Consider the following 13,152-nt stretch of genomic DNA (forward strand, 5'->3'; position numbering starts at 1 on the left):
GCCGATCCCCTAAAAGGCAAATTTAATGACCCCACGCCCCCTGCGTCCCCTGCAGCTCCAGGGGGATGGCCACTAACGCAGTCGTACCGTGTCACCTTAGCCTTGCTGACGGCCTCCGGGAACACAGTAAACCACCAAACCACCAAGGAAAGCATCACCAACCGTCTCTTTACCCTCCCTGTCTTCTTCCTCTCCTCCTCCTCTCCTTCTTCTTCTTCTTTGTCTCTCCTTTCATACCCTTTACAATGTCAACCATCGCCTCTCCCCGCGAACCCCCGCGGCGCACGCCCAACTCCTCCACGCGCCCATCCCTCGAAATCTCCCGTTCCGCCGTCGCCTCGCCCGTCCTCGGCCAATCCTCCTCGGCGTCCTTTCCGACGTCCCCCGCGCTCGGCGCCCAGCAGCTGCAACAGCCGGTCCCGAAGCGGGCCAACCGCGCCGCCCTCCGCGAATACTACAACCTGCGGGCCTCGGCGCCGCGCATTGACTTGCCGGACTCCGAGGTGCCGACCAGCGACATCGACGCCGAGGACTTTGACGCCGAGGATTATGTTACCAAGGTGGCAACGCGGAGCAGCCTGGAGGAGCTGCTGCGGCTGTACACGCGGGTTGTGGGCGAGGTTCGCGCGCTAGATGCCGAGAAGAAGGCTCTCGTGTACGACAACTACAGCAAGCTGATTACGGCGACGGAGACGATTCGCAAGGTACGCTGGCTGCCCACATGTCATGATTCCATCATAGGCTAATCAGGATATCCATGACAGATGCGAGCAAACATGGACCCCCTGAACCCCATGGCCTCAACCCTCGATCCCGCCATCGCCCAAATCTACACCCAAGCCTCGTCCATCCGCGAAGCCCTCCGAGCGTCGGTCCCCCCGCCAGACTCAGAGCAAGGCAAGAAGCGCGATGCGGAGCTGCGCAAGCAACGCACACGGGAGCTAGCCGCCGAGGTGCTCGGGATGCCGGAGCGGCTTCGGAACCTGGTCAAGGAGGGCAAGCTCGAGCAGGCGCGCAAAGACTGGGAGATGCCGCGGCGGTTGCTGGTGGCATGGAAGGAGAAGGGCGTCGGCGGCCATGATGTCGAGGAGTGTCTGGAAGAGGGCGATGAAGCGTTACGGAAGGAGGAGAGTATTGCGAGCGCAGTGAGTGAACGATCGTCAACAGATACACGCGTGTCCAAGGACGGGAGATTGTCCAAAGACGGGCGGTTGTCCAAGGATGGACGATTATCCAAGGACGGGCGAATGTCCAAGGATGGACGGTAATGCACAAACAGATAGAGATACCCAATGTTGCCAATGCTCTCCAATGCTCTCCAATGCTCTCCAATGCTCTCCTTTTGCTCTCCTTTTGCTCTCCTTTTGCTCCCTGTCTATGATGCAGGAAATCCAACCTCAACTCCAGAATTTGGCCTCTACACCAAGATACGTCGCTCCACGACTACTCCTCACGCCAATCTCGTTGCTTGTACAACACTACAATTCCTGCACATCCAAGATGGTAAACGGGTCCTTGTCATACTCGCTCAACAGCACCTCCGCATCAGGCACACTTGCCCTCAGCTGCTCCTCCAGCTTAGGCTTCAGCACGTCCTTGAGGTAGCCGCGCTCCGAGTTGCTGTGGAAGACCTGCACGAGCGTGCGGCCCTGCTGGATGGCACGCAGCGCCGAGTGGTGGCTCGTCTCGCCGGTGACGATGAGGTCGACGTCGGCGTTTTTGAGAACGTCGTAGCCGCTGCCGGCACACACGCCGAAGCTCTTGACCTTGGTCGTCTTGACATCGGAGCCAACTGGGCTGGCAATCATGACATGGCGCAGACCGCCGAGCTTGTCGGCCAGGCGCAGAATAACCTCGCGCAGGGACACGGCCTGGTCGAAGTGTCCGATGGCACCGTAGCCGGCGGGGGAGTGCGAGGGTGGCGCGGTGCTGCAGGGAATGGCGACAGAACGCTCGCTCTTGTGCGGGCCGGAGACGATGTCAGCGAGCCACGTGTTGAGGCCGTCGGGGGCGGCGTCGACAGCCGTGTGAGGGCAGTAGACAGCGATGCCAGCCTTTGCGAGGTGCAAAAGAGTAGCTTGCTGAGGGTCCTTGTTGGTGATGGACTTGAGGCCGCTGAAAATGAAGGGGTCTACATAGCGTGTTAAATACTTGACGTCGTCCTAGGTTATCACGAATACTTACGGTAGCTGACAATAACGCTGGCGCCCTGGCCAATAGCATCAACGGCGACCTGGAAGGTCAGGTCGTTGGTTACTAGGACTCTGGGTTTCTTCTTTTGAGAATCAGTGTCCGAATTGCCCACCAGCAAACCAACGTTATCCCACTTCTTGTCGGCCAGCTCCTCGGGATACCTGTTCCAATTTAGCACGGCAAGTCTTCGGAATACGAAGTATAAGACAAAAAAACCCTACAGCTTCTGCATCGACTCCACAACGACCTTGGTAAAGGCCGAGGGCTCAACCTGCCAGGCTCCCCAAGCTCCGACGTCAGCCATGTTGGTGGTGCTAGGCGATTGGGACTCCGTATTTGGTGGGAAAGGCGGGAGAGGGCGGCAGGAAGAACAAGATCTTGTAACTACCACGGGCGGGTTGGCGTAGATGTGAGGGGGGATGAATCCTGTCGTTGAACGAGTCGAGTATCCGGCTCCTCTTAAGCTGACGGATAAATATGCAAGCAGTGTTTGGTTCCTCCGCAAAGCGCCGCCCTGCATGTCAGGAAGGAAACCACAGTTAGATTCGAAGTTGGAATCGCCGTTGAGAGAAGCTGCGGACCAATGATTTCAGGATGTTGTGAAGCGGTTGCTTGTAAGTTGACCGTTGTTTGACAAAGCTCCGTGTCTAAAAGCTAAGCTCCCTCCTCCAGTGAGGAGCAAGTCGAAAAGCACCCATGAGCTCATACCGTGTCAATTGCGCTACTCTCACACTGTCCCGTCCTCCCACCTTCAGTTGCCGACATTGCCCCACGGCGGTTGATATCTAATCAATCCCATCGCCGGTGCCCTTCCGAAGTCCAACTCTTTCTTCTCTGCCAACCCACTCTCAAACCCGCTCGCTCTCGCCTCTGAAGACTGCAACCATGGCGCAAATCTCCGAAGAAAGCATGCGCGAGGCCATCACCGAGCGCCTCGGAGCCGTCCACGTTACCGTCACAGACATGTCCGGTATGTTTCTTCCGCTGCGGCGGCATCCCGCCAGAACGACCCCTCCAAAAACCCCGTCAACCCGCGAAGACGGCGGCACGAGACCCAACAGGGCGGCAACTAACAGGAAATCAAACTTCAGGCGGCTGCGGTCAGGCCTTCACCTCGGTCATCGTCTCGCCCCAGTTCCAGGGTCTCAACTCGCTCAAGCGCCACCGCCTGGTCAACGCGGCTCTCAAGGACGAGATCGCCGCCATTCACGCCTGGACCGCAAAGTGCCAGACCCCCGACGAGTACGAGCGCGACAAGGCGAAGAAGTCCGAGCTGACAGACATGGTCATGGGATGATGCTTGCACCGGGAAAACACGACGTTGCGACGACGGAGCACATTGCATAGAGAGCGGCCCAGAAAAGAAAGGAAAAGTCGATGCCGAAAATAGGTACACAGACCAAGGATGGATGAGGGACGAAGGTGTAATGGAGATATATCCGTACAGAAGCGGCAATGGGCAGATAAACAATCATGCCGCGGTACACATGGCGAGGGGGCACATATGAGAATTGGGAATTAGGGGCATCTTTATTTTGGCGAGCGTTCAACTCAGAAAAAGGGTTTTGGGTGGTCATCATCTCTTTGCGCCTGTCGCAGTGGCCGGCCATGTGTCAATCATGTTTTCCCACCAGCGCATCTCAGTACTCCGTGTAAGCAGAAACCCCCTGGGGCTTCTTCGGCGCGACGCATCTAGAACAAGCCCAGCAAATCCTCGCTATCCTTCTTCGGTTGCTGCGCCGGCGCTCCGCCCTGCGTCTGCTGGAGCTGCATCGCCGCCGGCAGCGGCTGGCTCGACGAACCTCCAAAGTTCATGCCATCGAATCCGTTCATCAAGTCGTTCATACCGCCGGCAGGAGCCGTGGCCGGAGCTCCAGCCGCCGGTGTTACTGGCGCGTCAAACATGCTCATCATGTCGGCCATGCCACCAGAAGCAGCACCAGCCGCGGGGCTAGCCACACGGTCAGGCGTCGCGGAGGCGCTGTTCTGCTCCTGGGACGCGGGTGCAGCGCCGTCAAAGTCGATGTCGAGGAGGTTCTCGATGTTGTTCTGCGATGCATTGCCAGATCCGTTGATGGCGGCAACAGATGCAGCGATGGGGTTCTCCTCGGCGTTCTGCCTTTGCTCCTGGATGGCAGCGCGCTGGATCTCGTCGGTGCCGAAGCGTCCCTTGCCGACGAACGACTCCGGGGGCTTGTGGTAGACTGAGGCAAGAGTCGAGAGCTCGGTAAGGAGCTGCTCAAGCAGTACAGGGGGTAGGCTAGTCATGGTGGTGGAGATGGTGGGCTTCTCAGACAGCACAATGCTCTGCAGAGTTGAATTAGCGGCTGGGCTCGGGACTGTCTTGGGTTCTCATACCTTGGCAACCTCTGGGTCCGTAGACAGCAGACGCCAGTAAACATACGCTCGGTCGCGGATATCTGGGTTGTCGTTCTCCGACGTCGCTGCTTGGAGCACCTTCTGTACAAGGCCTTGGCTGCTTCCTGGCTTCTTCAGGAACAGCTTCACCACTGCCGTCAATATTTGCAGTTGGGTCTGGTTTTTTTTAGTCAGCGTAGTTCCTTATGATGTCGGGCAAAACCAAAACCAACCTGAGTAAACTCCTCCATGAAGCTCTCCACGAAGCTCTCCAAAATCTCATCCGCGTTATCAATCTTCTCGGCATACTCTCCAACAATCCAGATGAGCGACCCACGAGCGGTGGGCTCGTCTAGCTCGTCAATGTACTGGCAGAGAGTAGGGATCACTCCCTCGTACCCTGGGTATTTCCGCAGAATATCCTTGATGACGACAACGACTTCTTGGACAACATAGTTGACCTTGGTCGAGATCAGGTCTTCAAGCGCTCGGACGCACTTCTCGCTGGCGCTCTCAATCTTGATGGCCACCTGACCAATGGCCTTGACAGCCCTTTTGACGAAATCCATGTCCACCTCCAGGGCGTATTCCTTCAACTCGGCGAGGAGCTGCTCGTAGTTGTTCTCGTTTGCTATTCTCACCATAATCTCAAGCTTTTGGAGCTTCACATATGGAGGGTCGGTGTATTTGCAGAAGAAGACTCGCATCTCCTTGCTAAGGATATCGGGCTTGGCTTGGAGGAGGAGATCAATGTTACGAAGGGCGACGTATTGGACCTCGGGTTGCGATGCTACCAGAGTAACTGCAAATGGTTAGTTACGGGATATCAGGCACCAGGATTCTGGCGGACGTACCTAGAGGAGGAGCCATCTTCTTGAGATACGACCTCACCAAGTCGGGCTTGACAGACTTCATATGGATGAAGACAACCTTGACGGCGGCAAGGACTACACTGGGGTTGACGTGCTGGAACTGGGGCGCCACTCGCTCGCAGATGTGCTCCGACTCCTTCAAGTCCTGGGTCTGGTAGTTGGCCAGAGTCGTCAGAATAGTAACTCGACCCCACTCAGTACACTCGTTGAGGGCCATGAGCAACTTCTTCAGTGTCATGGGGGTGATGATGAGGGCCCTCGTTTCCGGTGCCGTCTCAGTGATCTCGGAAAGGGCCTGGACCGAGTTTGCGACGACCATGGGGTTGGGATCGCCAATCAGCTCCTGCAGCATTTCGAGGAAGCCGTTCTCTATGCACATGGCGGGGTTAAGATCGAACAGCTTGGCGACGCAGATGGCAGCGGTCTTTCGAACGTATGGCGACTCGTCTCGTAATGTCTTCCTCAGGGGTTCCTCCATGTAATCGACCATCTTGTCCACCCTAATACAGCCCATAGTTCGGATCGCCAGAGCTCTTATCAGCGGGTTTGGGTCTTCTGAGTCTTGAACGAAGGTGTTGACGGCGAGGATACAAAGATCGGGGTGAGACTTGGCGTAGTTCCTAATCGGCCGGGTTAGTTACCGTGTCCTTGTCATTATGCTTGTCCTTGTGCTTGTCCTTGCAACGAATGGATATGTCCGGCGATGCAGCCATTCATTCATGAATCAAGCAACCCGATAGGTTCACCTACATCAGATAGAGATAAACCAGCTTCTTTTGGTCGAGGTCGGCCGTGGCAATGTTCTTGAGGACGTCGGGGAACAGAGCTGACACATCCTTGCCCAGCGTCATGGCCATGATGGTCTTCTGGATCGACTCCTTGCGCTCGTACGCATACTGAGAAACCAGACCGGCGCGCAGCTCAAAGGTCTCGCCCTTACGAGGCACGGCAAAGGCGCCGCGAATGCGATTTACCGCCATCGTCGAGGGTCGGCGGGAGCGAGGAGGGGCACGTGGAAAGTTGGTGCGGCAGCAAGCCGGAGGGAAGCTGGAGGGGGAGCTGAGGGAGCGGTGACGGCGGCCGAGGCGTGTTGGTTGTCGCTAGATGGTGCACACGGAGAGTGTCTCAAGCGCAAGAGCCCGCATCCGCCAACAGAGGAGCAGGATCCGGCGATGTGTCGTTGGTACGCGGCGTTGTGGCGAGGGACGAGGTGTAGAAAGGAGAGAGACAGACGCAGCGGCGCTGAAGATGCCAAGGCCACGAGGATAGGTCCAGAGGTCTAGGCCGCCAGCAGTCCATCCGCCACTGAGGGAGTGAGCGGCGCCAGGCTGCCCCCTAACCTTAAATTTCCGCCTGATTGCCGCTACAGTGCAGCGTGGCTTCAATCGCTAACAATTTTGGGGCCCAGGTCTCCATATTCGTCGGCTTAGTCACCACCCGGCCAGTGACAACAGCTTCAACATCAACCATATTCCAGAACCATCACCAGATCATCTCGCCAACCCGGTTGCAGTACAAGATCTCGGCTGGGTGTGCGGGGACTTTTCATCAGGGAAGCCACACAGTCAGTCAGAGAGCCGCACAGGGGGGTGTCGAGGCTCGAATTTTGACTCTGACTTGGCCCAAAATGGTAAGTACTTGTTCTTCATGCATCACTCTCCTTCCATCACCACTGACAGCAATCGAAGGCGAGCTTACCAAACCTCCGCCGCCTCTTCACTGAGGCGAGGACAGTTGACGAGGAGCGGGAGGTATCTCGGAGAGCGGTATGCGAGGCCACTCTGCTTTTCTCGCAGCCATGCTAATGCCAGGCAGTTCTACAATGCTGTACTCTTTATGGGATCCGTTGCCGTCTTCAGTCTGATCGCTCAGAAGCTCAATGCTGGAAAATGAGATGTTGTTTTATCATGTACAGGTACGGCACTTAAACACGCATCGGGGGAGTCTGGCGCCATGGTTTAATGAGGCTTCAACTCCCTCTGATAGACACAATTGATTATTCTTCCTCTTCTGCATCCTGTTCTACCGCTTGGTCCTGGCCAGCCGGTGCTGATACGGCCTTGGCCTCCTGCTTTCTCCAGAGACCAGCCAAGAAATCATTCGTGCTCGCCTCATCTATCCCCTTATCTTCTCGCCTCTTCAAAAACCTCGGGAACCTCATGCTCAGCCCCCGCTCGTCGCTGACCAGTCCAATTGCAGCGGTATACGTCGGACTCAAAGTGATGTCGGCAAACGCCATCTCCCACACCTCTTGCGGCTCAAACCATATATCCGGTGTAGGGCCTGAATATTCCACGAAGCTGGGTTTTTGTGATCGCGTATTCTTTGACTCCCCACTCTCTTGTCCATCGTCGTAAAACTCCTTGTTGGCTTTGTAAAAGGTGTCGGTGAAGCCAGAAATGCATTTGCACACGGCCTCGAGCGATCCTGTCTCTTCGTTTCGAACCGCAAGGAGAATTGGTGACCACCACTTGGCCTTGCGGCCTTGGCCATGCCACCCAGCTATGGGTATCAAGTCGAGTGTATCAAAGCTGGAGCTGTAGTCCTTCTTGACTTTAAGCCACGAGTCAAGTCGCTTATCTGGCTCATATGTCGCGAGTAGAGGTTTCCGTCGCGACTTGGCCTTCTTTTCACCCCCGTCTTCCTCGGTCGACTTGGCTTTTCCTTTGCCTTTTGCTTTGGACTTGGGTAATATTATTTTCTCGGTCGCCTCTGGGGGTTGCTCCTCTGTATCATCCAGGGGTGGTAAAGTTGTCAGATTATCCAGTATTTTGACCATAATGCCTTCGCACTTGCCCTCGGTGGCAGATTTAAAGAACTCCAGCACAATCTCAGAGTCTGCAGAAGTAGCATCAAGACTCTTCACCCATGTGAAGTGGCTAGGGACTTCCGTAAAGAGAGATCGGAGTAACTCTCGTCGCTCCCGGAATGGGCGACCAAGGAGAGGTTGACCGTTCAGATACATCAGGTCAAATGAAAAGAGGCAGACGTTTATCGTGATGGTACCGATGTCGACATCCTTCCTGGCACGGTTGGTCAAAGTTTGGAAGTTCTTCAGTTCCCCGGTGGCACCGTCAACGGCGACCACCTCGCCTTCCATAATAAAGCTGCTAACTCCTTCTCCTCGAATCTTTGGTATAAGTTCAACAAGATCGGGGTATTTGTCAGTCATGAGCTCCAGATGTCTGGAGAAGATGGACACTTTTCCCTGCTCGTCGCAGTGTACTTGGGCTCGTTGCCCATCATATTTGTACTCGCAGGCGAAATCCCTTCCCTGTAGTTTGGTGAGCATCTCGGACAAGTCCCGCGTAATGCTTCCAAGCATCGGACGAAGAGGAATGTGGAGAGTAATCCCACATCGAATCAACAATTCGTCCGAGATGCCGATTTCGAGAAGCACCGGGACCAGGTCACTATAGTTTGGCTGCTTGGCAAAACATCCCTTCACGATTTCCTCCCCTCTGGCCCAGATCTCGGCCAATTCCTCTTTCTTCAACTTGGACAGTTCAGAAGCGGATCTGAGGGGGAAGTCCGTCCCTGGCGGTCTTGATAGAAGAAAGGCTCTTGACAAAGCGATCAACATCGTTGTCTTTACAGCTCCAATGCGAAGCTGAGGCAGCGTTAGCGAGGATAATTACTATTCAGGGCAGCCCTTACATGTTGACACAGAGTTCGTACAATGAACCGGCTTTCTTCCCCACCTCGGGCGTCCTGTAGGAGTCGGTCTACGAGCCTCTGTTTGACCTCTGCGCTGCCTTGCCCATGGCTATTTGCGATTTTCACTAGTGACTGGTATACTCCCATAATGGTCAGTGGTTTTGGTTTCCGCAGGGTAAAGCTCTGCTTCTTCTTTGCCTCGAATGCCACATCTCCAGCGTCGCCATGCTTGTTGTATATGGCCTTGAGCGACCTATTGTCAAGGCCACACACGTTTTTCAGAGCTTTTGAAATGGCAGAGCCCCCAAGTCCCAATTCCATGGATATGTACGGTGGCGATATTGAGTTTGTCGCCAACCAGACCTAAGAAAATGAGAAATGGTTACAAAGAAACAGCATGATACCTACCGCAGGCAGTAAACTTGCCGGGTCTCCCTCAATCAGGATCCTCAAACAATTCACAAGGGTATCCACAATTTTTATACGGCTTGTAGTCCCACTGACCAACACAAAGCACCGCGTGAGGAGGGCGTACGAAGCGGCTCCACCCTCTGTCGCCCAGTGTTCGTGCAGCTGGGACAAGTACTGCGATGGCTGGAAGGTAAGGGGCGATTCATCCAACGGTATCGATGTTGAAGTCGTGTCTTCAGAAATCCCAGCTGATTGAAGACTGAGAGTGCCCTTGCCCTTGTCCTTGGTTGGGCTGGGTTTGGCGAGGGATGTTGGAAGCACGAGGGTTTGGTTGGGCTCGGGATCAGGAGTTTCTTTGGCCGAAGTTGATTGACTCGGCTCACTAGGAGTATTTTGGCTGGTTGCCTGAGCTGGTTGCCTCTCATTCGCAGCCTCCTGATCCCATTCTGCCTGGAGCTTACGGGCCAGCTCTTCGTCTGTCATCTCGGCGGCGGCATCACTAGAGGTAGATGCCGCCGGCTCCGGCTGGATGGCAGTTTCAGTAGTATTCTCCCTCTGTTTGGAGAAGAAATACTCCAGGCCTCTGGGAGCTGGGGCAGACCCCTTGATGCCATTGTTGTTCAGCTTCCGCTTTTTTGAGGGGCTGGGCATTGTCACAGCGAGAGGTGCTTCAATGGTTCGATTTCATTCATCGGATAGGGAACGCGTCTCGATAAAGGGTTCATGGATCAATCAAGATGCTCGTGAAAACAAAAGGAACAAGGCGCCATCGTCACCCTTCAACATGTCGTCGTCACAGTCTAACTGTGGACGCGATCCGGGGATGCAAGATGACGAAGGCAGACGCGGGTGCACGTGACACACACAACGAGGAAAGTCGCTGGAAATCACCAAATCACCAACCCCGCATATCCGCGCTAGACCTATTTGAGGCGCACAAGCGACCGCCTCACACAATCAGTAGAAATCTTTTCTGCCCCACCATCGCCAACCTCTTCCCTCCTTCCCTCCATCCCTTCATCACCTCTCCCTTCCGACATCATGAACGGCGAAGACCCGCCTGAGAGGCCAGAGGGCATCACTGCCATCATCAACGGCCTCGAGCGGTATAACCCCGAGGCCGTCAGCCCCTTGGAGGCATATCTGCAGGAGCAGTGCGAGCAGAAGTACACCGACTGCAATGCCAACCGCACCCTGTTGAAGCTGTGAGTATCCCTCACGACACCTGCGATACTCGCGACTGCACCTCCCCCCGGGCTTCTATGATGAATAAACTTGTCAACGTTTCCTATTACTTGACCGAGGCACTGCTTCAATGGAATTCTTATTAATTAGACTCTGAAACCGCCCATCCTATTCCCCTTTTTACACATCCTACCTACCTCTTGTGGATCGAGGCTGACAAAATCTCCCGCTCCCAGTTACCAGCTCAACCCTGACCGGATCAAGGATGAGGTCGTGACCAACATCCTGGTCAAGGCCATGGCCGAGTTCCCCTCCTCGCAATTCTCCCTGGCCCTCCATCTCATTAACCCCTCGGCCGCCTCAAATGGCGAGCTCCACGAGGCTGTCGGCAAGCTCCGCGCCCTCAACGGACAGCTCGAGGGTGCCCAATATGCCGGCTTCTGGGCCGACATTGACGGCGACGATCTCTGCGCCGACCTTATCGCCGACATTGTCGGCTTCGAGGACGTTGTCCGCCACCGCATTGCCTTGCTGGTGTCGCAGTCCTTCCGTGAGCTCCAGCTCAGCCACCTCGAGTCATGGCTTGGCCTGAACGAGGATGCTACCAAGAAGTTCATCACCGAGGTCTGTGGCTGGACTGTCGACGGTGAGGGCAACGTTAAGATTCCTGCCAACCCCGAGAACGAGGCCAAGAAGTCCGAGATCCGGGAGGATGTGAACGTCGAGCAGTTCTCTAGAGTGCTCCGACGTGCCTGGGAAGAGACGGTGTAGAAGATTCAAAAAGAATCAAGGGTTTTACTTCCCATCAGTGGGACATGTCATGACGACCATGATGAGGAAGGGAATTGCTAGCATAGCATGGAAGGGGTATAAAATCCAGGCGTTTAATAGGACATGTCATTGAAGAACAATCCAAAGCATCTTGAAACCGTACACGATTTGTGCACATTGTGAAATACCTGGTAGATATGAACCATGCGTCAAAGGTGATCATGTGAAATTGCATTGCTTTTCCTTCCGCCATGTAACCAACACGTCTACGTCTATGTACCTTTGAACGAACCAACATTATCTACTTTCGCTTGGTCAACTCCTCCCATTGCACACCAGCCCACTCCTCGATATATCCCACCTTGCCCAGCTCTGTGCTCCGCGGCGAGCAATCCTTCTCGCACACGCCCACAACAATCGTCCCCCACTCCATGCCGTCGAGGCTCAGGTCGTCGGCCTCCAGCTCAGCGATGGCGTTGGGCATCAGCTGGACCTCGAACACCCTCCGCGCACCGCAGGCGCCGCACCGTGGAATTGTGCCCTTGTTGATGACCTCGCCGACCTTGTCCTTCTTGGAGTACAGCAGCGGCGCGCCGGCGAACTCGTAGCGGATGACCTGGTCCGGGTTCTGGGCCAGCCGGTCGGCGAACTTCTGGAAGGTGGCGTCCATGGCGGATTCGAAGGCCTCGCGGTCCAGGATGGACGGCTCCGCCGCGTCGGCGTCCTCCATCCGGGCGTTGTCCGGCACCTTGACGGGCGTAGAGTCGAGCGTCTCGAAGTCAGCGTCAGCAAGGTACAGCGTCGGATAGGCGTCGGGCTGCGTCTCGGGCCAGGGCTCGGCCGGGGGTGGCGGGACAGCAGGCGGTGCGTTGATAGAGAGTGTCTCGGCGAAGGTCTTGGGGAGGGCGGTCGCAGCAGCGTCGGTGTCGACGGCGATGGGAGCGGGCTTGGCCGGTTGGGAGGAGAAGGGGTTGGACGAAGCCCCTGAGCTGAACGGGTTGCTAGAGCTGCTCGAGGAGCTGAACGGGTTGGCGTTGCTGGCGAAGGGATTCGCGCCTCCACCAAGACCCTTTGCTCCGAAGAGCGCCTCGCCCAGGCCAGGGCCATCGTTCTTGGGCTTCGGCTCCTCCTCCTTCTTCTCCTCCTTGAGCTCCTGCTTGAGATCCTCCTCCTTCCACACCCTCACCCCGCGCAGGGCCCGAACGCTGCCCTCCCTGCGCCGACAGGTCTGTCGCCGGCACGCAAAGACATATAGGCGTCGATCATGTTCAGGGAATCGCTCCGGGAGCTCGCCGTTAAGTTGTAGTAGCAGGACCATCAAGTCCTTGCAAACCTTACACCTGGCATATGCCGCGCTGGGGGCGTTCTCGGGGTCCAGCCAGTCCTATCCCACTTGTTAGTGCCCAAACTTGGTCAATGTCTTAACTGCCAACGTACAGGACATCCTCCAAGGCGGCTAATGGTATCTTCGTCCGCATCCTTCGATGCATATCCCAAGAGGACATTCGTCTCCTCAAACTCGCCGTCCGAGGAGTCGGAATCGTAAGAAGCCATAATTGAGTCTGGGTATAGGGTTGCTGAAAGTGATGGTGGGGTCGAGATTTTTTTCCTTTGGGGTTGACGTTGATGCGGGGCTTAGCGCGCCGATAAGAAACCTGGACAACGCAGCAAGGCATCTATCGACTACGATTAAAAGTGAATTTTG

The 13,152-nt window shown here is 55.8% G+C and overlaps 8 protein-coding genes across 8 annotated transcripts; 4 read left to right on the forward strand and 4 right to left on the reverse strand.

Annotated features, from left to right (window-relative positions):
* Nucleotides 1-245: 245 nt before the first annotated feature.
* On the forward strand, nucleotides 246-1,268 carry BGZ61DRAFT_531873 (Vps51/Vps67-domain-containing protein; the record flags this gene model as incomplete). The annotated part of the gene is made up of 2 exons (XM_046253785.1): nucleotides 246-704; nucleotides 765-1,268. The coding sequence occupies 2 exons, from the start codon at nucleotides 246-248 to the stop codon at nucleotides 1,266-1,268; spliced, it is 963 nt and encodes a 320-aa protein (XP_046105627.1).
* Nucleotides 1,269-1,332: 64 nt separating this feature from the next.
* Nucleotides 1,333-2,829, reverse strand: BGZ61DRAFT_450404 (GTP cyclohydrolase 1 type 2/Nif3). Its single transcript, XM_046245732.1, has 4 exons — nucleotides 2,775-2,829; nucleotides 2,415-2,707; nucleotides 2,185-2,354; nucleotides 1,333-2,131 (listed from the first exon to the last, which is right to left on the reverse strand). The coding sequence occupies exons 2-4, from the start codon at nucleotides 2,495-2,497 to the stop codon at nucleotides 1,479-1,481; spliced, it is 906 nt and encodes a 301-aa protein (XP_046105628.1). The 5' UTR covers nucleotides 2,498-2,707; nucleotides 2,775-2,829; the 3' UTR covers nucleotides 1,333-1,478.
* Nucleotides 2,830-3,078: 249 nt separating this feature from the next.
* BGZ61DRAFT_350792 (bola domain-containing protein) lies at nucleotides 3,079-3,490 on the forward strand (the record flags this gene model as incomplete). Its single annotated transcript, XM_046240268.1, has 2 exons — nucleotides 3,079-3,163; nucleotides 3,285-3,490. 2 exons carry the CDS (start codon nucleotides 3,079-3,081, stop codon nucleotides 3,488-3,490), a joined length of 291 nt encoding a protein of 96 aa, XP_046105629.1.
* Nucleotides 3,491-3,885: 395 nt separating this feature from the next.
* Nucleotides 3,886-6,403, reverse strand: BGZ61DRAFT_350951 (adaptin N terminal region-domain-containing protein; the record flags this gene model as incomplete). The annotated part of the gene is made up of 5 exons (XM_046240287.1): nucleotides 3,886-4,500; nucleotides 4,552-4,728; nucleotides 4,785-5,353; nucleotides 5,406-6,043; nucleotides 6,174-6,403. The coding sequence occupies 5 exons, from the start codon at nucleotides 6,401-6,403 to the stop codon at nucleotides 3,886-3,888; spliced, it is 2,229 nt and encodes a 742-aa protein (XP_046105630.1).
* A 412-nt stretch (nucleotides 6,404-6,815) lies between these two features.
* On the forward strand, nucleotides 6,816-7,423 carry BGZ61DRAFT_450407 (uncharacterized protein). Its single transcript, XM_046245733.1, has 3 exons — nucleotides 6,816-7,053; nucleotides 7,112-7,189; nucleotides 7,239-7,423. The coding sequence occupies exons 1-3, from the start codon at nucleotides 7,051-7,053 to the stop codon at nucleotides 7,314-7,316; spliced, it is 159 nt and encodes a 52-aa protein (XP_046105631.1). The 5' UTR covers nucleotides 6,816-7,050; the 3' UTR covers nucleotides 7,317-7,423.
* BGZ61DRAFT_517324 (ATP-dependent DNA ligase) lies at nucleotides 7,420-10,347 on the reverse strand (the record flags this gene model as incomplete). Its single annotated transcript, XM_046252329.1, has 3 exons — nucleotides 9,489-10,347; nucleotides 9,081-9,443; nucleotides 7,420-9,033 (listed from the first exon to the last, which is right to left on the reverse strand). Exons 1-3 carry the CDS (start codon nucleotides 10,140-10,142, stop codon nucleotides 7,420-7,422), a joined length of 2,631 nt encoding a protein of 876 aa, XP_046105632.1. The 5' UTR covers nucleotides 10,143-10,347.
* Nucleotides 10,348-10,532: 185 nt separating this feature from the next.
* On the forward strand, nucleotides 10,533-11,447 carry BGZ61DRAFT_531878 (armadillo-type protein; the record flags this gene model as incomplete). The annotated part of the gene is made up of 2 exons (XM_046253786.1): nucleotides 10,533-10,696; nucleotides 10,913-11,447. 2 exons carry the CDS (start codon nucleotides 10,533-10,535, stop codon nucleotides 11,445-11,447), a joined length of 699 nt encoding a protein of 232 aa, XP_046105633.1.
* Nucleotides 11,448-11,597: 150 nt separating this feature from the next.
* On the reverse strand, nucleotides 11,598-13,107 carry BGZ61DRAFT_226445 (programmed cell death protein 2). Its single transcript, XM_046238168.1, has 2 exons — nucleotides 12,885-13,107; nucleotides 11,598-12,831 (listed from the first exon to the last, which is right to left on the reverse strand). The coding sequence occupies exons 1-2, from the start codon at nucleotides 12,999-13,001 to the stop codon at nucleotides 11,749-11,751; spliced, it is 1,200 nt and encodes a 399-aa protein (XP_046105634.1). The 5' UTR covers nucleotides 13,002-13,107; the 3' UTR covers nucleotides 11,598-11,748.
* Nucleotides 13,108-13,152: the final 45 nt, after the last annotated feature.

Source organism: Ilyonectria robusta, assembly GCF_021365365.1.
Source record: "Ilyonectria robusta strain PMI_751 chromosome Unknown BGZ61scaffold_8, whole genome shotgun sequence".
Lineage (NCBI taxonomy): Eukaryota > Fungi > Ascomycota > Sordariomycetes > Hypocreales > Nectriaceae > Ilyonectria > Ilyonectria robusta.